Source organism: Spinacia oleracea, chromosome 3 (genome assembly GCF_020520425.1).
Source record: "Spinacia oleracea cultivar Varoflay chromosome 3, BTI_SOV_V1, whole genome shotgun sequence".
Classification (NCBI taxonomy): domain Eukaryota; kingdom Viridiplantae; phylum Streptophyta; class Magnoliopsida; order Caryophyllales; family Amaranthaceae; genus Spinacia; species Spinacia oleracea.
Genome location: NC_079489.1, coordinates 5862677 through 5884465, shown reverse-complemented (window position 1 = coordinate 5884465; position 21789 = coordinate 5862677). Strand labels below are relative to the sequence as shown.

The 21789-nt window shown below is 33.9% G+C and overlaps 2 protein-coding genes across 3 annotated transcripts; one reads left to right on the top strand and one right to left on the bottom strand.

Moving 5' to 3' along the window:
• Positions 1–556: 556 nt before the first annotated feature.
• Positions 557–5834, bottom strand: LOC110783124 (uncharacterized). Of its 2 annotated transcripts, none has more exons than XM_021987427.2 (9): positions 5592–5834; positions 5306–5489; positions 4356–4438; positions 4156–4256; positions 2769–2864; positions 2558–2611; positions 2005–2271; positions 1260–1350; positions 557–1093 (listed from the first exon to the last, which is right to left on the bottom strand). In XM_021987427.2, the coding sequence occupies exons 1-9, from the start codon at positions 5695–5697 to the stop codon at positions 897–899; spliced, it is 1179 nt and encodes a 392-aa protein (XP_021843119.2). In that variant the 5' UTR covers positions 5698–5834; the 3' UTR covers positions 557–896. The 2 variants fall into 2 exon arrangements, with proteins under 2 accessions (XP_021843119.2, XP_021843120.1); XM_021987428.2 differs by having other exon boundaries at positions 956–1093; positions 1192–1350.
• An 883-nt stretch (positions 5835–6717) lies between these two features.
• Positions 6718–10248, top strand: LOC130469317 (uncharacterized). Its single transcript, XM_056838452.1, has 2 exons — positions 6718–6834; positions 8827–10248. The coding sequence occupies exons 1-2, from the start codon at positions 6729–6731 to the stop codon at positions 10083–10085; spliced, it is 1365 nt and encodes a 454-aa protein (XP_056694430.1). The 5' UTR covers positions 6718–6728; the 3' UTR covers positions 10086–10248.
• The last annotated feature ends 11541 nt before the right edge of the window (positions 10249–21789 follow it).

Genomic DNA, 21789 nt, shown 5'->3' with positions numbered 1-21789 from the left:
ATAATGAACCAATTAATCATACATCCAAGAACTAATTTCTCAACTACAATATCCTGCAAATTGATTCTTTTGAGTTTGAAACAAACAAGCTACGGAGTATTAAACACCCGTGTTCGACTTATTCCGACTGATTTCAGATAAAAATACGGAGTAAGCTCCAGTTCAGAAAAAATAAGTTTTTTCTTACATTTTCACAAAAAAATAAGTTATTTTCAAGATAAAATAAGTTAAGATAAGTTGAATAGAATGGAGCCTAGTATATATGGATGATTGAGCTTTCTTGAGGTAAGGCGTCCTTGAAATCATGCACGAGGAGAAAGCGATAATGTAAGGCTTTCTTATCTAAAGTTCTGAACATATCAAAACTTATTGTAGTTATAAATTGAACTTAGACGGACCTCATTTTTTCTTAAACTTAGCTTATCTAAACTCAGTTATCCTGACATTAGTGAAAATAAAGTGAACAGAAATAGCCATAGGTATGGTAGCAATCACTAGCTTAATTGCTCCAACTATCAAATCCGAGCTTCCGGTTAATATCCAACTAGATAAACAGTAGTATAAGTGTATAACTCAATAACATGAATATTATTCATTCATTTACAATTCAAAAATTATGATCAGATTCTTGTACAACAGCAATTACAAGTACCATATGGTATTTTCCCTCATTTTATGCTGAGACTGGTAAAATGCCCTAACAATGGTGAAGGAAAAGAGGACACAAAATACTACCCTTCTTCTTCCTCCCCAAATATACAATTTTCCTCTAGGACCGCGATTTCTTTCTTCTATATACGCGGTCTTGACCACTGCACAAAGTCGTGACCAATTATGTTTTACCCAAATTCCGAGCTTATAAGGAAAACTCCGCACCCTTTTGCTAGTGTCCCTCATTATGTGAGAGCAGCCCCTATCCTTACAGGCTTGAATCTTCCCACTATTCTTCGTACATACTCGTAAAAAATCACAAAAAAGCCGAAGAGATAAATCAAGAAACCGTTCAATCTTTCCAATACTCTGTACATGGACGATAGACTGTTCCTTGTGGCTGATTTTGTGGTGGTTAGCATCATCAATGGTATAATCCAATCTGAAACGGAAGCAAAGAAATGAATATAATTGTTCCTTTCCTGTAGAGAAGAAGTAAATTGGGGGAAACAAATGCGTAATGTTAAAGGTGTGTAGCACCTCATTATAAAAGAGAGGGAGCAAAACCGATGATCAGGAGCTTTTTGAAGTGTTGATGAGTGGCATACCTGAGCTTGTTTTGTCAGGTAAATTTGTCCAATCATGTGGGCTTGTTTTGCATTCTGATGCTTTGATTAAATCAAGAAGTGCTTCGTTAACCTGAGGTTTCACAACATAAATAAGTCACATGAAAACTTGCAAAATCATGTATTCTTACACAAAATCAGTTGAAACTACTTAGGCTATGTTTGGTTTGGAGAAAAATCTTTTGTAACTAACTATTTTTGACGGGGAAGAACAATATCATTAATAATCATCCATACAACATCTACAATGATAAAACAAATATGCATACCACAGATTCAAAGAAAATACGTAACTGTTACAATCCTTTTGTAACTAACTTGATTCTCCAAGGAAAGTAAATTTTAACCGAAATCTACTTGCAAACATCATATTCCATTTTCCCTTTATTTGGTTGTTCACTAAAAATATTAGAAAAAAGAAGAAAGAAGCGGGATGAAGGGAGGAGAGAAAGACGAAGATAAGAAATGGGGAGGAAATCTGGCATTCCTTACCCAAGTAAGGAATATATCATCCAATCTTCGGGAAAACTATTTTCAACCCAAAACATATAACACACCAAACAGGGGAAATGACAAAACTAGTTTTTCCTGGCAAAGATTTTCCATCCAACCAAACACAGCCTTAAAAAGGAAAGGCTAAAACAACTTCTTTCTTGATAAAAGTTCTTCACAAGGTCATCCACCCCCTCCAAAGAAAACATTTATATTCCATATATAACATCCATACCTCGTTGGTCCTCTCGTGGCTCACTAGATGGCCTCCGTGTAAATCCACCATTCTTGCAAAGGGCTGGAACTTCTCTGCGAGTCGTTTTGCGTGGCTGATTTGAGCTACAATGTCATGTCTTCCATGAATGACAGAGATAAGGATACCAGCAGAACGGATTTGTTCCTTTTCTGTTCTGGTTAACTTATGTGTCCAACAAGCATTTATCTGACCTTCAAAACCATGATTGGCCTGCATTCCAGTTTTCGATATACCTTTCACATATTCCTGCAATAGTGAGTGTGAAATGTAAATTTAACAATTACTACTGCAAACATTCAAATCTCAACATAATTCACGGGCAGTCGGGCAAAGCATCACAGTTAGAGGTACTCTTTTCACCCAATTTCATCTTACTTTGGTCTTTTACAAGTTCAAAACTATCGAAACTTTTCTTAACTTATCTGAAATTAAACTATGCTTTTCACCCTGAAATTGCTAATGATTCCACATCACTACATTTCACTTCAAACACATTCATAATGACATAATGTGGAGTAGTTGAAATGCTAACCTGGTATAAAATTGCTCGTCTTGTACTTTGTCCAACACTCTCTTTAAGATAATCCTGTACCCGCAACACATATGCTAATGAGTATTATTACTATCACTTTGACACATAATTGTTACGCAAATGGGGAATCTGAAGTATTATTTAACGTTTTTTAGTTGCTACTTAACGGTTATATAAATTTGCAGCATAATCAATAAGGAGACTTATTTACCTGGCTGTAATGCGTGTCCAAGTCCACAGCAGCCCTTTCTTCCGGTGTCTTTGCCAACAAGAACCGCATCGCAACTGATAGAGTTAACCGGTCAAGCTGAAATTCGGAAGTAACAGTCATTTAGAATTCATCCAATTCATATTGTCTTACTTTCTATGTTAAAGGAAATTGTTGCTCCTAAATCCTAAAAAATAAGAAAATTTGATGTCTTATACTCTTATTGAGCTTGTATGAATACACCTAGTCAAGGGATATGCTCACTTTTAAGAATTACAATAAATTATAAGATTTGATTGTTGTTGTATTCTGATCAAAGTACAAGATAAAAACAAGGCACATTACCCCGAGTGATACAGAGTACAGAGTACAGGGGTTAACCACGAAGATAAGAGTAAACCGTGTACTCTCTCCTAATTCTACCTACATTCTAGTGGCTAGACAAATATCAGATATGATATTGTAGAATAAAATGCTCAGATACAAAGGTTCAATCAAGCATAGATGGCAATCTGTCTTAACAATTAAATGGCAAACTTCTAGAAGATTCCACCGTCAGCAAATTTGAAGGCCATACATCAGACTCCTGTTATTTACTCTGTATAGTTACTTTAGAACCAAGCAGTCTAACATACAGAAGTATCCATTCACAAGCATTAAACACAACCGAGAAACCTTCCAAGAAGTATTGTCTATCCTTTGAATTGGAAAGCCTCTTCGCAGTTCAGTGGCCAGGAAAATCAGTGCAGAAGTTTGAGAGGATACTATTCAGGCCTTTGAAAATAGTTGGACTTTCCCTTTCAAAGGGAAGCTCTCAATGTGAAACCATGGACTCGAGTGCCATACTTTTCTAGAGGCCACAAAGAAGGTCTTTTAAGCTATCTTTTCTGGTTCTTCCAACTAGGAGGAAATTGTATAAATTTGACCATTATACTCCAACTAAGCAACAACAGTCTGCATCATATAGCTGACCTGATTCATATTTGTGGAGCATTATGAAAAAAATCTACCAGTAACTGTAACTTCGCACATTGTAGTGATTAGGGTTGGCAATCCCTAATCCGACCTGATAACCCGACTCGAACCCTATCTGAAGTTACTAAGAGAAACCCGAACCCGACCTAAACCGAACCCGAATGACCTGAAATCGACCCGATTTGACCCATTTATCATATTTTGTAGTAATATTGAGTTTTACAATATTTATGATATTTTTTGACACAACCCGAAATCGACCCGAAACAAACCCAAGCTGACCCATTGACCCGATTGCCACCCCCTAGTAGTGATATCTCTTACTATGTTCAGAATAGCAATTCAACAAGCATCACATATCATGAGGATTACACATACGAAGTATTTGCTAGATGAAAGCTAACATGGTCCATACCTTTGGAAGACATTGAAATCCTCCTCCAGTTACATTAAGTAAAGCTAAGGATAGAACTCTATCGGGTACTAAAGCTGCCAATTTGCAAGCTATCATACCACCTGTAGCAAAACAAAGTAGGTGTCAAAGATTGAACCTTCCAGGCGGCGCAAAATATGGTTCAATGGCTAAAATAAGACCTCAGCAAGTCATGAACTTACCCATTGAGTGGCCAAAAACGTGTGCTTTCGTCCAACCCAAATGATCCATTACAGATATTGCATCTTTAGCCATAATCGTTGTTCTGCACCAAACGATAATACCATGTCAGATTTCAACAAAACAGAAGAAAAAAAAAACTTGAAAAATCGCCAAAACTTTAAACCCCAACAAACAACGGACTCATTCAAGTTTTGGTAACTCGCATAAGCTTATATCGTCTACATAGCCATCTTTCCTGACTAGTTCAGCAATCAACACATACCAACAATTTTTTGTCAAAAGTATCTCATGTTGCAACTAAGGGGTCAACACAAAGCTTACCAATTCAAAATCATATTGTAACTAGATGCCAAAAATGTTTTCTAAAAATTGGGTACCAGATATTTTCATATTTCTTCACCTTCTCAAAATATCTAGGAAAATTGACAGAAAAAAGTTGAATTTTTCAGTGCCACACATTTTTAATAAAGAACATTCATTGAAGTTGGAATACTATCCTAACAGAGTTTGGGAAGATCAAATTTTAAACAACTTACTCTAGTCTAGTCCTAAGGAGTAACTGAGTATGCCATTTTAAGTAACAATCATCAGCATTCAACTGGTAAACTATTTTCGAATTATCGTGGGATCGAATCCAGTCTACATTTATCATCTCGTTTACTTAAACAAACAATTTACCAGTAGTATTCAATTCATAATAACAAATACTCAAATAGTGATTCAATAACAGTAATGAGCACAATCAAATAAAGCATAAAATTAAAAAGTTCTCCTTAAATTAAGGAAAACTAAAAAAGCAAGGTCAACCAAAGCAGAATTTCCTAATGTGGGTTCATCTCATCATTCAAAATAGTTCAACAATTCCACAAATAAACCATCAAATTCAATCAAAAAAATTACTTTATCTCCTAAACATTCCAAAAAATTAACCATTGTTGATAAAACTTACGTATACTCGGATCTTTTCATAGGAGCCAAGCTCCGACCCATTCCCCGGTTATCAAATGCACAAACCTCCATAAGCCCGTTCCCTGCACTCGCATCATCCACCGTTGATTCATCATCATTGGGTACCTCAGTTCCTGCCAACCCTCTGATTTGTGGGCCCCATGAATCATGTGTCCCAGCTAAACCTGATCATTCGAAATCATCACAATTTCAACAATTCAACATTTACCCAGAAAAATCAAACAATAACCCACTTCAAAAATCAAATTTTTACATTAAAATTTTACCAATTATCAGAAGAACTTTCACGGGTCCATGGCCGTATGTTCTATAGAAAATCCGGGCACCATTTTTCGCGGCGGGTTCCTCACCAGAAACATTGCAGTACGGCATCGTTTTAGGAGTTTTAGATAATTCTCTTATTTATTTTTTCAATTTTTGAAAGAATTGCTTGATTTTATATGGAGAAAAAAGAGCTGATTTTTTGGGTGGCAGGTTTTATTTTCAGAAATACTGGGCGATGAAAAAGGGGTGGCAAAATATTATTTATAAACACTTACTCCACGTTGGAAAAGGAAAGGTAGTAATTCGGTGCAGTGCGGTGTACCGTGTACCATACACCTGTATAGTATGATTGGTCAATAAAAAGTGATAAAACCGTGTTGGAACTTTCAGATAGTGATCCACGTGGCAGTGGATAGTGGATAAGTGCCACGTGTGATGATTGGTCAAATTTGATTAGCTGCCCGTTTTTTATTTTTGAGGACAGTGGACCTATACATTGGATTTTATGTTCACCAGAATAAATAAATTAAACTTTTGAAAATTAGGATCAGTTCTATTTGATTTATTTTGACTGAACTTATATTATTTAAATTTATTAGGATTTAATTGAATTTATCTGAACTTAATTGAACTTATCTAAACTTATCTGAATTATTTTATCTGAAAAAAAATTATTTTGTCGAAATAAACTTATTTATGAGTGAAAATGTCTGCAAAAACTTATTTTTGATGAACATATTTAAACTTAACTGAATTTATATGAATTTATCTGAACTTATTTTGTTTGAAATAAGTCAAAATAAGTCGAACCGAACAGGACCTTAGTAGTAAAAGCCAAAGTTATTTTTTAAATTATACTTTTGAAGATTAGTTAGTTGAGTGATTTTTTAATAGATGAACTGAACTAATCTTGGTTAGCAATTAGCATGCCGATTATTAAAAACTACTTATTCTTGACACGAGAGATTAACGTTAAAAAATAGTTGAGCAATATAATTATTAATTAAGGATTATTTGGAATAGATTACCTAGTTCAAGTAGAATGTGAACTTTGTTAGATTCTGAAAACTTTAAACCAAAACCGAATAAAAGAAGGATTTAATTTCTAACCTATAAATATTCTTATAATTAAACGTATAATGCGAAGAATTTACGGTGATTTGAGGCTAAGACAAATTAACATGGCCGGGAAGAACTTTAAATCAAAAACATTGAAAAGAACTACAGATAACGCTACAATGGAAGGTACGTAATCGAGTTTTTTTCTTGGCACTTTAATAAAATCGGCGAGTTTGTCAATTATTTCATGCATGATCTTTTTAAATTTATATTATTTTTATTTTTTATAGAGATGTAATTAGAGAATTAATTTTTAAAATCTTGCATTGAAAATTACAGGGATTTTTAACTCTGAGTAACTAAACATACAAGTCATGTCCAGAGATCATAGATTAAAAATAAAACATAAGATCATGTTCTAATGGGTGTCACAATTTATTTATTTTTTTTATTTGGGCGGTTTGATTGATACAGAAGGGAAAATAATATAATTTGTACTTTTTTAAAGTTGTTCATGTTTAATGTTTTTGGACAAATCGATTTATGATCGATATGTTTTTTCTTACCTACTTTCTCTGTTCTTTTTTAAGGTGACACAATTATTTAGGCACGTTTGCCAACATTGAAACAAATCTAATAAGACACTATGTTTTTTCTTAAGTATAAATCACAAAAGAAAGTCAAAAGAGTCTAAGTAGTGTTAAAAACTCAATTGTGTCATATAAATAAGAACGGATGAAGTATTTATCAAATTAGACTCTTTTAAAAAAAAAAAATCAAAATTAAAGAAACTTAATGCGTTTACTTTTGTTTGGTTAGTTAAATCTCGTACACTACGTTGTTGCATTAAGTTTTGTATTACAGAATACTTGTTTTATTAGACCTAAATGCACACATGTTTTAAATTAAAAACCCATGTGATAATTTAAAAGTTCCTCAATTTATTTATTTTTACGGTCAAGAAAAGTAAGGAATATTTGATATTTTACACATTCATCTTGCTTATATAAATAAATATTTTAATGTGGTAGTTTCTTTGTTACTAATTACTCCGTATATCGTTATAATGTACCAATAATCTTGTACTCCGTATTAGTGTTAAATATACTGAATTTGATTTAAAGTAGTTTTTAAACTCTTTTCTCCGGTGTTAGATTATAAACAATTTTTCTTGAGTATATTGACAATCAAACTGTAATTCTAGGCTCTGTTTGGTAACATTAGCTGAAATTGAGCTGAAACTGATAAGGTAACTGAAATTGATAAGTTAGCACCTGAAATTAATAAGGTCCTGAAAATAATAAGATACTGATTTGCATCAGCTGTTTGGTAAAACTAGTTTTATAAGTACCTGAAATTTTAAGTAATTGTTTAATTAATTTTCTATATAATACCGACATTACCATATCTAAATATTTATGTGTCATGAATAGTTACAAATAAAATAAACAATCTCAATTAACTCCTAATTTAATTTATTTATTTGTAACTAAAATTTATACGAGTATTCCATTAAAAAAAACAATACTGGTATAAAAACCAATAGCCTAACCTTTTTCCTGTAAAACAAATACAAACCAATAGCCCAACCCCAAGATTTTTATCTTCCCTATTTCTCACCAACTCCTCAACCGAATGAAATCCTCTAGACCTCTACCCTGTACTTGCAGCCTATCTTCCCTATCCTTCTACTTTCTTCTTATCTTCTTCTAGTTTATTTTTGAAATAAAAAACACTGTAGATTCGAAATCAATGGTTTATATAAAGTTCTGTTTGGATTAAATTCTAGGATTTTGGTATATATCAAATTTGCAAGTTTTGCTGTAATATAAGCTCTTAATATTGATTCTGAGAATTTTTTATTATTTTTATTTGATTAGTCAATTTTCCTGGGTTTTGGTTTGAAGGAAAAGAAAAATTTCAGCTCCTGATCTACAGACGTTACTTCCAATAACGTCTGGATTTCAGTCCCTTATCCCACCTTAAATTCTATTTCAGCTCCCTACCAAACACTTCTAATCATATAAGATGACTTATACTAATAGCACCTATTCATTTAAGGTGACGGAAAGTGTTTGCCAAACAGAGCCTAGATAATTTTGTATTTGTAGTCTTATAAATATATTTTCCTACTTATTTTAATGTTTCGTATTCAGTTATTCACCCTCTCTTTAACAGAAAAAGTCACTAGAGCGAATGCCATAAAGTGGATGAAGGAATGGCAAGCAGAGCTAAGCATGGAAGCAAGAGAAATGGCCATAGAAGAGCTGAAAGAATGTGACAAGGTTACAGATAAGTGGAAAGATATTAAAAAAAAAGTTGGATCACGAAAGAATTTTCTGGAAATCGTTAAAGCTGATTTGTTCAACAAAAAGGGAAAGGAAACGGAAACGGAAACGAAGAAGATGAGTTGTTCAGAAAAGTTTGTGTCAAGTTCATCATCGTCGTCAACAACTTCTAATAGTAAAGATTCATTGGAATATAATAATAAAAAACACCCTTTTTTGCAACAATTGATATTACACCAGTTGGGAAAACTTCATCAGGAAAAGCTTCCGCCACCGCCACTTCCGCCGTCGCCACTTCCGTCGTCGCCGCCACCGTCGCGGTTTCAATCTCGTTTACCTGGTAAAAAGTCTGCACTATCTGATTTAAGAAAAAAGTCGTTGATGGGAGTAATAATACAAGAGGAGGAGGAAGAAGATGAAGATGAATATGTACCTGAACTAATGGAACTAAATCAAAAGTCGCCGCCGTCGTTGTTTCCGTCGTCCACATCACCGGAGAAGAAAAGAAAGCAGCCGGCGACGTTGAGGGAAGAAGAACACGAACGGTCACTAGGACGACTAACTCAAAGGTTCTCAGAAACAACTATGGCATCTTCATCAACCTCATCACCAATCCTAACCCTAAACCTAAAAAAAAAGAATATTAATAACAATGATACAAAATTACGGGTTAGACTTAGGGTTGTTACACCACCACCCGCGGCGGCTCCACCCGATGAGTTCATTAGAATAATAAGGGCATACAAAGGTACGAACGTGAAACTGGTGATAGAGAAGCCAATAACTAATAGTGATTGTGACAACGGACTAGATAGGTTTAATTTTGGGTTTACAAATATCGTGTCACGGAATATTCTCCGTGAAAATGAGAAGGAAAGTTTGGGAAAAGAAGGGATACATAAACAGAGTATTGTGGTTATGTTGATTGAGCCATCACTAGAGGTAACATCCATTGATTTGAGGTGTTGGAAAGTGGGTTATGTTCTCACAAATAGTTGGAGGAGAGTGAAGGAGAGGAATAAGATAGAAGTAGAGCAAAATTTTCAAATTTGGTCTTTTAGATATGTTGGAGAGGATAGAGTAGGGGATAAGCTTGGGTTTGCTCTTGTTCCGGCTCCAAAGTCGGTTCCGGTTCGGCTTCATAATTAGGCCTTGTTCGTCGGATTGAAGATGTACTTCGTACTACTCTGTTTCAAAAAGATCTTTACACTTACTATTTGCACGGAATCCGGTGCAATATTTGACCGTTAATGTATCCAATTTTGTACGACAACAAATTATGAAAATTTGATATTTATAAAATACAATTTGAGACGAATCTAACAAGCATGATAATTTTGATAGATATAATAGTGAGAATTTATAATCAAAGTTTTGATTCTTGAATACTTTCGAAGCGTAAATAACTTCATGAAAAAAAAGGTAGTATTAGTTATTGCATATCGAATGTTTTTTTAAGGTTATGGTGTAGTTTTTGGGACGAATTAAATATTTTACGCACGTAGTTATGTTAATTACTGTTATTATTGTTTTTGTTACATTTAAAAGGAAGATTTTTCAATGGCTACCATAAAATTGGGTGTAAAACTCATGGGAATGGACTAATGGTTTATGGTTGGGTTCATCATTACTTTTGTAACTTTGTTAGTCTTTATGTATTGATGGATATTACTACCAACACCATTCTAAGTGCTAAGTGCTCCAGTAATTATCATTCTTCCTTTCTTTTTCTCTATACCTCTGCAAACAAAAATGGATATCGGAACAGCCTTGTCTGTTGCTCAAACTTTGTTTTCAGCACTGCAGTGCTATATGTTGCCTTTGAGTTCGTTGTTGTAATTGTTGGAGAACATTTCCATTGATGATGTTATAGAAGTTCGATTGACTGTTGTTCGAGTATGACTAGTAACTTCTATTTTTGCTATTATTACTAGTAATAGATATGTTGTTTCAATTCCCCTATTTCTTTGTAAGCCATCTAGCGAAGTAGGTCATGTGTAACACAGTCGCAGGTGGGGATCCTAGATAGGATGCTAGTTAGTTCCTTCAAATTTGTCAAGAACACATCAAATTAAAATCACCTTGTCCAAGCTTGTTGGATTCAGAAAAGTCATTTGTTGCAGATTTTACTGTGTTCGCACGGCTCTATACTTTCATCTCCAATAACTAGATCATCTGTCAGTGTACATATATTCAGTATTACTGTAACTAGACCATCTTGATTTTCATTCAACTTTTGATAACTTGTTTCCCTTAATTAATATTAATTATTCAATCAAGTTTTACTAATTTACTTACAGAAGTAGATACTAGATAGGATGTCTCAACTTCATGCCAAGGTTAGTTGCAGGATAAATGAGAAGGGTGAGAATTTCTTAACTCTCAAGTAAAACTGATTACCTAAATTTCAGGTTCAGGTGTCACAAACTGTTTGAGTAATTTGTCAACAATAGCTAGCTAGGAAGATCAGTATTGTAGGTATGTTGCATGGCTCACAGATTATTAGTGGTCAATATGCTCTGTCTGCCTATTGGCATGTGGAATTAATTTGGACACCAAAGAAATACTTCTGTTACTGCAATGAAAGTTGTTAGAGTTGTGCATGATTGGTTTATTGAATGAGATATAAACATGCTTACAGCGATTTTGCTACTTATACTTGTCAGCCTGATAAGTGATAACATGAGAATGATCACTGAATTTTCAGGTCCAAGAGAATATCAGTGCAGATGTCTTTCGGAACATCTGCTGCCTATAAGACCTCCAAGTGTTTATCTCCTACTCCGTATAAGTTTATAACTGGAGTGGAGGATATACAACTATCATGGCCAGGAACTATAGTCACTACTCACTAGCTGTATTCAAGTTTACCGTAGCGGTTAAAGTATTCAGCAATAGTAGTAACTGGTTCAACGTTCGACTCCGTGTAACTGTAATTTCTTCAATTTTTCACAGTTTTCGCCGTCGCCACAAAGTTCAAATTGATTGAGAACTTTTTTTTTGTATATGTATCACTAAAAAGTAAAAACCTATAAAATCATGTACAAAAATGAAGATGATTAATGTGATAGAATACTCCATATTAGGTGAAGAAAATTATTTATTGTTATCGAAGTGGACTTATGTAGAAGAAAAAAATATAGCCTAATTAAAGAGGTGAAAGAAAGAAAAAGTGCTTTAATATGTAAAAAAAATTACAATTGATGTTTATTGATAGTAGAAAATCATTGACCAAGGAAAAAAGAAAACTAGTTGAAAAGAACCCAAAAAATGACAAAGAAGTTAAGAGGGCAAAAAATATACAAAGCTGCCCAATGTAGGAATTGAACCCGGACAAATGGGAACACTGAATCATAATTAAACCTTCTTCATTGACCACTGTAACAAATTGCGCTATGGATCACTATCAGGCAAATTTAATATATAAGAGCTATACAAAGGTTGTCACATATCAAAATTTCGGTTTTTTATTTTTATTTTTATTTTTTTCCGGGGGTGACACGTTCCCCCTGGCCCTTGTCAATGTGTACTGCTATGTATTACTAAATAATTAATAATTAATTAATTCAATAAGGATTTATTCTTAATTAAACATCCTCGATTTCTCTCACACAAAATCACTTTGATCTGCGTCTATCTCCCCTTCAACCCCCACAATCCCATTATGCCTCTTTCCCTCCTTTCATATTTTTCATAATCAAATTTTGGGTTTGGCCAAATTACAAACCAGGGATAATTTGAAGATTTCTCATTCATATTTCACTTTTTTTTTTCTTTTACAAGGCAACATTTTGTCAGCTCTCTTTGGCAAGATTTTGATTCCGGCTTATGCAATTTGGTATAGTTAAGGTTTTTATTAGTTTTGATTAATATTTATTATCATTACTTAATGATAATCGATTATCATTATCGCGATTGATGGGATTTCGCTTGTTGTTTGCCTTTTCTTCTGCGGTCATGCCCTCTCATTCCTTTGTAATCCTGCTTAGAGTTTATTTTAAAATACAAAGGAATGAGAGGAGGCAGAGGAAGTATTAGGGCGTGAAATAGAAGAAGAGAAAATTAGGGATTTTTATATTTTAAATTTCTAAATGAGTAGTCAAACCTCTTTTATTTCATTGTTCCACTTAAAATCATATGATACAATAATTATTTATCTTCTTTATGAAATAAATAAATCTTTGGACAATCATTCATCAAATTATGTCCTATTTAATTCGAAATTATTTATATGCAAAATTTAAACATCAGTAATTTCGTAACCCGAAATTCAATTTTATCCGAATCCGAAAAAAGTTGTTCAAATCCGATATGATCATTTGACAGGTACGTACATATACTCTTTATAAACAAGTTCCAATGAAAACCATTATAAAAAAAATAAGAAAATGTTATCGATATAATTTAAAGATGAAGGCCGGTAGTCTAAAGAAAATGAAAAGATATTGAAAAATAAAACAAACGATATAGAAAAAATGATAAAAAAATATATGTTGCTAGGATTTAATCCTAGAACCTCCTACAAACTTTGTAAAGTCAATACCAACTTATCTAACCTATAACATTGATTTAAATATCTGCATAACTTTAATAAATAAGTAAATTGATGTACTCAGTAGTACATAGAGATACACGACGTTTATATAATTAGTGGTAAATAGCGTTGCACGACATTTATTGTAGAATTTTTGACCAAAACGAAAGCATTTAGGTAGGTCGAAACGGACTGAAAAAATTCGAAAAATCTTTTAGGGACAGATAGAGTAGTTATTTGTATATATTCTTCGTCTCCGTTATGTAATAATGTAACTAGTATTTGTGCCAGGGCGATGCTTCGGGTTAATACACTGATAAAAATTTAAAATAAATTCAATACTCTGTAATAATTAAATTGTCATTTATTAAATTTTGTTATGAAAGTATGACATATAATTTGATTTGGATTAGTGGTTACTTGTTTGGTTTACAAATTAGAGGTTATGGGTTCAAGACTTGTACCACACATATTTATCAAATTAGAGGTTATGGGTTCAAGTGGGATTAGTGTGAGTGCCACGTGGCACATAGGCTTGATTATCAACGCCTTTTAATATATAGTACTTTATGATTTGTATATGTTAGTACTACAATCTTATTGCTTAATTAAGTATGCAATCTTAATTTATTTACTAATCTTTGATGGGTTATCATATCTTTTGACACTGGCGAGGGTTTTTTTTTAATTTTTTATGTGTATGCTTTAAAACACTTAGTTTCACCCTTTATTATTAATTTACCAACTACGATATTTTTGTTTGGATTTGCGTACTCATTTTTATAAAAATAAAAGTAAAATATGCACATGTTTAATCTATATTATACGCAATATTTAGGTTGATTTCTAGGGTAACCTTAACTATGAATTGGAACCAATTTTCTTTCATAATTAGTGGACAAGCATACAATTATAATCCCCTCTAAATGAGTGTCTAATTATTATGTAGAGCCAATAGGTCGCCCGGTGCTATACTAATGAAAAAGCCCAAAAATGGGCAAAATAATACTCTGTATTTTGTGATGGTATAGATGATTAATATATTGTAAAATTATTTTGGAATAAACAATAATATAATCATAATGTTTGAAAATATTCTATGAATTTAAAGTGCACTAAAATATAAAAATATTAAATTAGTTCCTCATGCGATCACTCTGCTAAGAGAGTGTGGGCGAGAGAGTGGGCGTTGGGCGAGAGAGTGTGGGCGTTGGGCGAGAGAGTGTGGGCGTTGGGCGAGAGATGTGCGGGCACATCAGCAGCAGCGGCACAGCGTGTGCGCTGGCTGCGGGCTGCGAAGGCGAGAGAGAGATCGACGAGGGGTGTGCGCGTGAGGCGCGGGGCAACACTCGGCTGGGCAGGCACACGAGCAAGGCAAGGCTCGTGCCTTGGGGCCGAAGGAAAGGGCGGACGAACAAGAGAGGAGAGAGAGAGAAAAAATTTCTGAAATTTAGGTTGGGGATTTAATGAAGGGAAGGGGGTATTTATAGGTTCTTATCCCTTCATGGGCTAGGTTTTAGGGTTTAAGGTTGAGCTTGTTTACGGGCTTAATTAATATTAATTCCTTGCAAGCCTTGTTGGGTTTGATCATAAAATTTAACTGGACTTAGATTAAATTAAATTCGTTTTCAAAATACGACCCAACAATTTCCGATTAAATTAATTCATTGAATTTATTTAATAAAAATCCGGTTTGCGTAAATAATTAATAATTAAATTAATTAAAAATAAAATACATTTAATTCCTATTAAATTCAATTAAATTCATAAAAATCCTTCTAAATATAATAAAAATATATTTATAAATTATGCAAAATACGAGGTATTACATGAGTTCTTGAAAATATTAAGGGCATACGGAGGTACGGACGTGAAACTGGTGATGGAGAAGCCAATAACTAAGACTGATGACGACGAATAAGATAGGTTTAATTTTGTGGTTACAAATATCATGTCACAGGATATTCTCCGTGAAAACGAGAAGGAGAGGTTGAGATCAGAAGCGAACCCTAAACTAGCTAGTATTAGGGCAATGTTGATTGAACCATCATTAAAGGTAACATCCACCGATTTGAGGTATTGGAAAGTGGGTTATGTTCTCAGAAATAGTTGGAGGAAAGTGAAGGAGAGGAATAAGATAGAAGTAAAGCAAAAATTTCAAATTTGGTCTTTTAGATATGTTGGAGAGGATGAGTAGGGGATAAGCTTGGGTTTGCTCTGGTTTCGGTTCCGAAGCCGGTTCCGGATCGGCTTCATAATTAGCCTTGTTCGTCAGATTGAAGATGTACTTCGTATTATTATTGCATATGTGAAAAACGAACATTTTTATTGAGAACGAATGTTTTTCGAAGGTTATGGTGTAGTTTTTGGGACGAATTTACCACGTAATTCTGTTAATTACTGTTATTATTATCTTGTTACGTTCATTGGCAACTTTTGTGTAAGACCGCTTTACCAAAAAGACCACTTTGATTGCTTAACTAATTGGTTATAGTCCTTAACTAATTAGTTACATTGCTTAACTAATTGGTTCTAGTGCTTAACTAATTGTTTAAACGTTTAACTAATTGGTTCTATTACTTAACTTATACTACACCAAGGTTGTCTTTTATGTAAGAACGTCTTATATAAAAGTCTGTATACATTCATTAACATTTTCATGTGTTTATATTTGTTTTGATCTGCATTACGGAGTACTTATGTTTAATCATTCTGAAAACTGTTAGAAATTTTGGGTGCGGAAGACTTGGTGGGTATTTGGTGGTTATGTATTGATATGGAGAGCAAGAGTGAGTTTAAGATAAAATGTTATTTTTTTTCATTGCACATTCATCACCTTACAACAAAGCTCTATTTATAGTTGTACATAATCTTCATTCTCTAGAATTTTCTACCTCTAGATTTTTCTAAACACTAGATATTTCTTAGGTAAATTCAAATCTAGATAATTTTACCTAGATTTTTCCACACACTTTACTACAATATTTTTATACAAGATTTTTATGTAGTACATTCTAGATTTAGATTTTTCTAGATTAACATGATACAAAATTTCGGGTTAGACTTAGGGTTGTTACAACACCACCACCCGCGGCGGCGGTTTTACCACCCGATGAGTTCATGAAAATAATAAGAGCACACAAAGATACGGACGTGAAACTGGTGATAGAGAAGCCAATAACTAATAGTGATTATGACGACGGATTAGATAGGTTTAATTTTGGGTTACAAATATCGTGTCACGGGATATTCTCCGTGAAAATGAGAAGGAAAGTTTGGGAAAAGAAGGGATACATAAACAAAGTATTACGACTATATTGATTGAGTCATCATTAGAGGTAACCTCCATTGATTTTGAGGTGTTGGAAAGTGGGTTATGTTCTCGCAAATATTTGGAGGAAAGTGGAGGAGAGGAATAAGATAGAAGTAGAGCAAAAATTCCAAATTTGGTCTTTTAGATATGTTGGAGAGGATGGAGTAGGGGATAAGCTTGGGTTTGCTCTGGTTCTGGTTCCGAAGCCGGTTCCAGTTTCGCTTCAGAATTGGCCTTGTTTGTCGGATTGAAGATGTACTTCGTACTACCTCTGTTTCAAATTAATGTTTTACCGTTAATGTATTCAATTTTGTATGACAACAAATTATAAAAATTTGATAGTTATAAATACATTTTGAGACTAATCTAACAAGATAGCTCATCATAATTTTTTATAGATACAATAGTGAGAATTTATAATCAAAGTTTTGATTCTTAGGCACTCTTTTCAAAGCGTAAATAAGTTAATGAAACAGAGGTAGTATTAGTTATTGTATACGTGAAAATCGTACATTTTTGTTGAGAAGCGAATGTTTTTCAAGGTTATGGTATAGTTTTTGGGACGAATTAAATATTTTACCACGTAGTTATGTTAATTACTATTATTATTATCTTATTACATTTATTAACCTTTTCATGTGTTTATATTTGTTTTGGTCTGGATTACGGAGTACTTATATTTCATTATTCTGAAAACATGGAATTATTGGTTTTGGTCTACTTGCGGGGAATTATTGATTGTTTGTAGAATTGCAGGTGATTAATTAGCGCAATAAGCAAGTTGAAGGCATAGCAAATTGGTGTGTTTTAATTAAACTAGACGTAGTGTGACTCGTGAGTCCTGATATCTTAATCTTATTACTCCGTAATTTTATTGGATAATGTATATTTTATTCGATAATGTATATTTTCACCTATTGTTAGGGAGGTTAATGAAATATTAAAACTTGTATATCACTATAATAGATTACTAGATTATTTAATCAGAGTGTGGGCGGAGCCGTAGAGATGTATGTTACTCCCTTCGTCCCTAAAAGATTGTCCCGCATCATTTTTTTTACTTTATTAAAATAGAACCAAAACGGAATGAGTCTATAGCAAACTTCATGTACCGCTATGTATCAGAATTGATATGTACTGCTATGTATTACTAAATAATTATTAATTACTTAATTTAATAAGGATTTATTCTTAATTAAACATCCTCGCACAAAATCACTTTGATCTGCGTCTGTCTCCCCTTCAACTCCCCAACCCCATTATGCCTCTTTCTCTCCATTCATATTTTTTCATATTCAAATTTTGGATTTGGTCAAATTACAAACCAGGGATAATTTAAAGATTTCTCATTCATATTTCACTTTTTTAATAACAATGATACAAAATTACGGGTTAGACTTAGAGTTGTTACAACACCACCACTCGCGGCGGCGGCTTTACCACCCGATGAGTTCATGACAATAATAAGGGCACACAAAGGTCCGGACGCGAAACTGGTGATAGAGAAGCCAACAACTAATAGTGATTATGACGACGGACTAGATAGGTTTAATTTTGGGATTACAAATATCGTGTCACGGGATATTCTCCGTGAAAATGAGAAGGAAAGTTTGGGAAAATAAGGGATACATAAACAAAGTATTACGGCTATGTTGATTGAGCCATCATTAGAGGTAACCTCCATTGATTTGAGGTGTTGTACTTCGTATTAGTTATTGCATATGTGAAAATCGAACATTTTTATTGAGAAGCGAATGTTTTTCGAAGGTTATGGTGTAGTTTTTGGGACGAATTTACCACATAGTTCTGTTAATTACTGTTATTATTATCTTGTTACGTTCATTGGCAACTTTTGTGTAAGACTGCTTTACCAAAAAGACCACTTTGATTGCTTAACTAATTGGTTATAGTCCTTAACTAATTAGTTACATTGCTTAACTAATTGGTTCTAGTGCTTAACTAATTGTTTAAACGTTTAACTAATTGGTTCTATTACTTAACTTATACTACACCAATGTTGCCTTTTATGTAAGAACGCCTTATATAAAAGTCTGTATACATTCATTAACATTTTCATGCGTTTATATTTGTTTTGATATGCATTACGGAGTACTTATGTTTAATCATTCTGAAAACTGTTAGAAATTTTGGGTGCGGAAGACTTGGTGGGTATTTGGTGGTTATGTTTTGATATAGAGAGCAAGAGTGAGCTTAAGATAAAATGTTATTTTTTTTTCATTGCATATTCATCACCATACAACAAAGCTCTATTTATAGTTGTACATAATCTTCATTCTCTAGAATTTTCTACCTCTAGATTTTTCTAAACACTAGATATTTCTTAGGTAAAATCAATTCTAGATAATTTTACCTAGATTTTTCCACACACTTTACTACAAGATTTTTATACAAGATTTTTATGTAGTACAATCTAGATTTAGATTTTTCTAGATTAACATTTTAACAAAAACATGGGATTATTGTGTTTGGTCTACTTGTTGTGAATAGCGGTGTGTTTTAATTAAACCAAAAGTAGTGACTCGTGAGTCGTGATATTTTTTTTTTATTTTTTTGACGGGAAAGAACAATTTCATTAATAATCAGCCATACGGCATCTACAATGATAAAATAGATCTGCATACCACAGATTCAAAGAAAATACATAACTGTTACAATCAAAACAATTACTATTCTGCATCCTAAAGCACATCTCGTACTCCACCGCTTCTAGCTTAACGCGAGCTATGATTTTCGATGTTTTCGCATCTTTCCAAGTAGAACCCTTCGCAATTTGCGCACGAATTGTTCTGATCGACGAGTTGATGATAAACCCTAAACCTGTATGAATCTAAATCTCCTTCCCAATTATTGAAACCCTAAAAAATTCTCATCCATGGATGAGAATCAAGAACCTAGAAAAGTCTAGGAAAAACCCAAATAAATTGGGAACAACCCAAGAATAAATTGGGAACAAATCAACGGAAAACAACCCATAAAGAAAAAAGATGAAAAAACAAGAAAAAGGGTCGGAAATAGTCTAATTTTCGAAGAAATTAGACTATTTCCGGCCTAAACGGCAAAGAAAACTGAAACCCTAAAAGATGAGAGAGAAGAGAGAAAAAGGAGAGAGAGAGGAGTAACTGTGATTCGTGATATTCTTAATCTTATTATTACTCCGTAATTTTATTGGATAATGTATATTTTCACCTATTTTCAGGAAAGTTAATGAAACAACTTAAACTTACTTGTATGTCACTACAATAGATTACTAGATTATTCAACTAGGATGTCAGTTACCCCCTCTGTCCCTAAAAGAATGTCTTAGTATCATATTTTTTCACTTTATTAAAATAGAACCAAAACGAAAACATTTAGTTTGTTCGAAACAAACTGAAAATATTCGGAATTTTTTTTAGAGACGGATAGAATAGTTATTTGAATGTAATAACTCCGTCTCCCTTATGTAATAATGTAATAGCTCTTGAAATGCATATCTAAAGTCAACTCTAGGAGTTTGAGTCAATATTTATATTTGGACAAAAACGGTAGTATATATTTTTATTTTTATTGAAAAAAGGACAAACAAATAAGAAAGATAAAAAACAAAAGAAACTAAAACCACCCCTTAAAACCGATGATGAAGGAGAAAGCGTCTACGAGAGAAACCAACCAAATCATGCGTTGGTTGGATCATAGAGCGATGAACCTTCAAGAGAGAGAAACAAGCTAACCCAGACAGGTGATGACAAAGCGTCTTGACCAACCACATGACCGAAACCGGAGGTAGGCAAGTAGACGAAAGAAGACGAACCAAAATCGCAGAATCTGAGTACAACATAATCCTAGAAAAACCCCGGCGTGTGGACATTTGAACAGCAAACGAACAGGAAGTCAACTCAGCCTGAATAGCTGACCCAAGAACACAAGCCTGAGCTCCACCACCCATAGTAGCAAGAGACACAGGATCCCGAAGAATCCACCCAATCCCAGCTTGATTGGACGAATGAAGCCAAGCACCATCAAAGATAAGACAGACATCAATAACAGAAGGAGGAGGAAGAACAGGCAAGGAACCTTCACAAGTAGCAACAGGAGAGGAGTTGACATGCGCCGACAACAAGGAATGAGGCAGACAAGAACCTTGAAGAAGACGAACAACCGAACAACGGTCAAGCCAATCCTGGGAAATAAAAGAAATAGCACCAGGATCCCAAGGAGAATTACGGAACCGCATATCATTCCGGACAATCCAAATAGACCACAAAAGTGAGACGAAGTGGTCTAACAGACGAGTGGAAGCGGTGGAAGAGGACAAAGTCCTGACAAAGCAAGCACACCAACTGACAAAGGACCCTGCAGGCATCGAAGGACAAAACGAAGCAAAGCAGGAACTCCCCCGGATAGAAGAGATCAACGAACAATCCCTAAATAAATGAGAAGGAGTTTCTAACTCCATATGACACAGAGAACAAGTAGGGTCTACCCCCATACCCCGCAACTTGAGATTAGAGCCCAACGGAAGACCATGCATTCTGCAACAATTTTCAGAGGAAAATCTTGAACTTTGGAAGAATGGAAAGGCCCCAGAAGTGCTTCCACCAAGCATCCGAAGGAACCGACAATGAAGAAACAACATTGTGACCTTTTAGAAGAAGCATAGCATAGGCAGACTTAACCAAGAAAACTCCATCCAGCGAAAACCTCCAGTAGGGCAAGTCATCTTCCTTCGACGTTGGACGTTCCAGAGCTAAGATTCCATTAGCAGTTTCGCTGGAAGGTAGTATATATAATACATCGTATATATTTGTTATAAGTCTCGCAATAAGTCTCGCAAAAACAGAGTGAATTTTACACAAATTTCATTAAGAATATTAATGCTTGCAATTGCACTTATAAACATAAACGTCAAAATATTGTTAGTATTGGAATAAAATTTTACTCAACTCTTACAAAAATACAATTCTATTAGGTAGTATCAATCAAATTTCTAATAACGTATACGTGTC

What these genes read in the sequence shown, in the direction of transcription:
- LOC110783124 (XM_021987427.2), bottom strand. Translation starts at nt 5,697, where the DNA reads ATGCCGTACTGCAATGTTTCTGGTGAGGAACCCGCCGCGAAAAATGGT. An exon ending in ATGAAAAGATCCGAGTATAC is followed by an intron (nt 4,439 to 5,305) that starts GTAAGTTTTATC and finishes CGTTTGGTGCAG; the next exon opens with AACAACGATTATGGCTAAAG. An exon ending in GACGAGCAATTTTATACCAG is followed by an intron (nt 2,272 to 2,557) that starts GTTAGCATTTCA and finishes TCACTATTGCAG; the next exon opens with GAATATGTGAAAGGTATATC.
- LOC130469317 (XM_056838452.1), top strand. Translation starts at nt 6,729, where the DNA reads ATGCGAAGAATTTACGGTGATTTGAGGCTAAGACAAATTAACATGGCC. An exon ending in AGATAACGCTACAATGGAAG is followed by an intron (nt 6,835 to 8,826) that starts GTACGTAATCGA and finishes TCTCTTTAACAG; the next exon opens with AAAAAGTCACTAGAGCGAAT.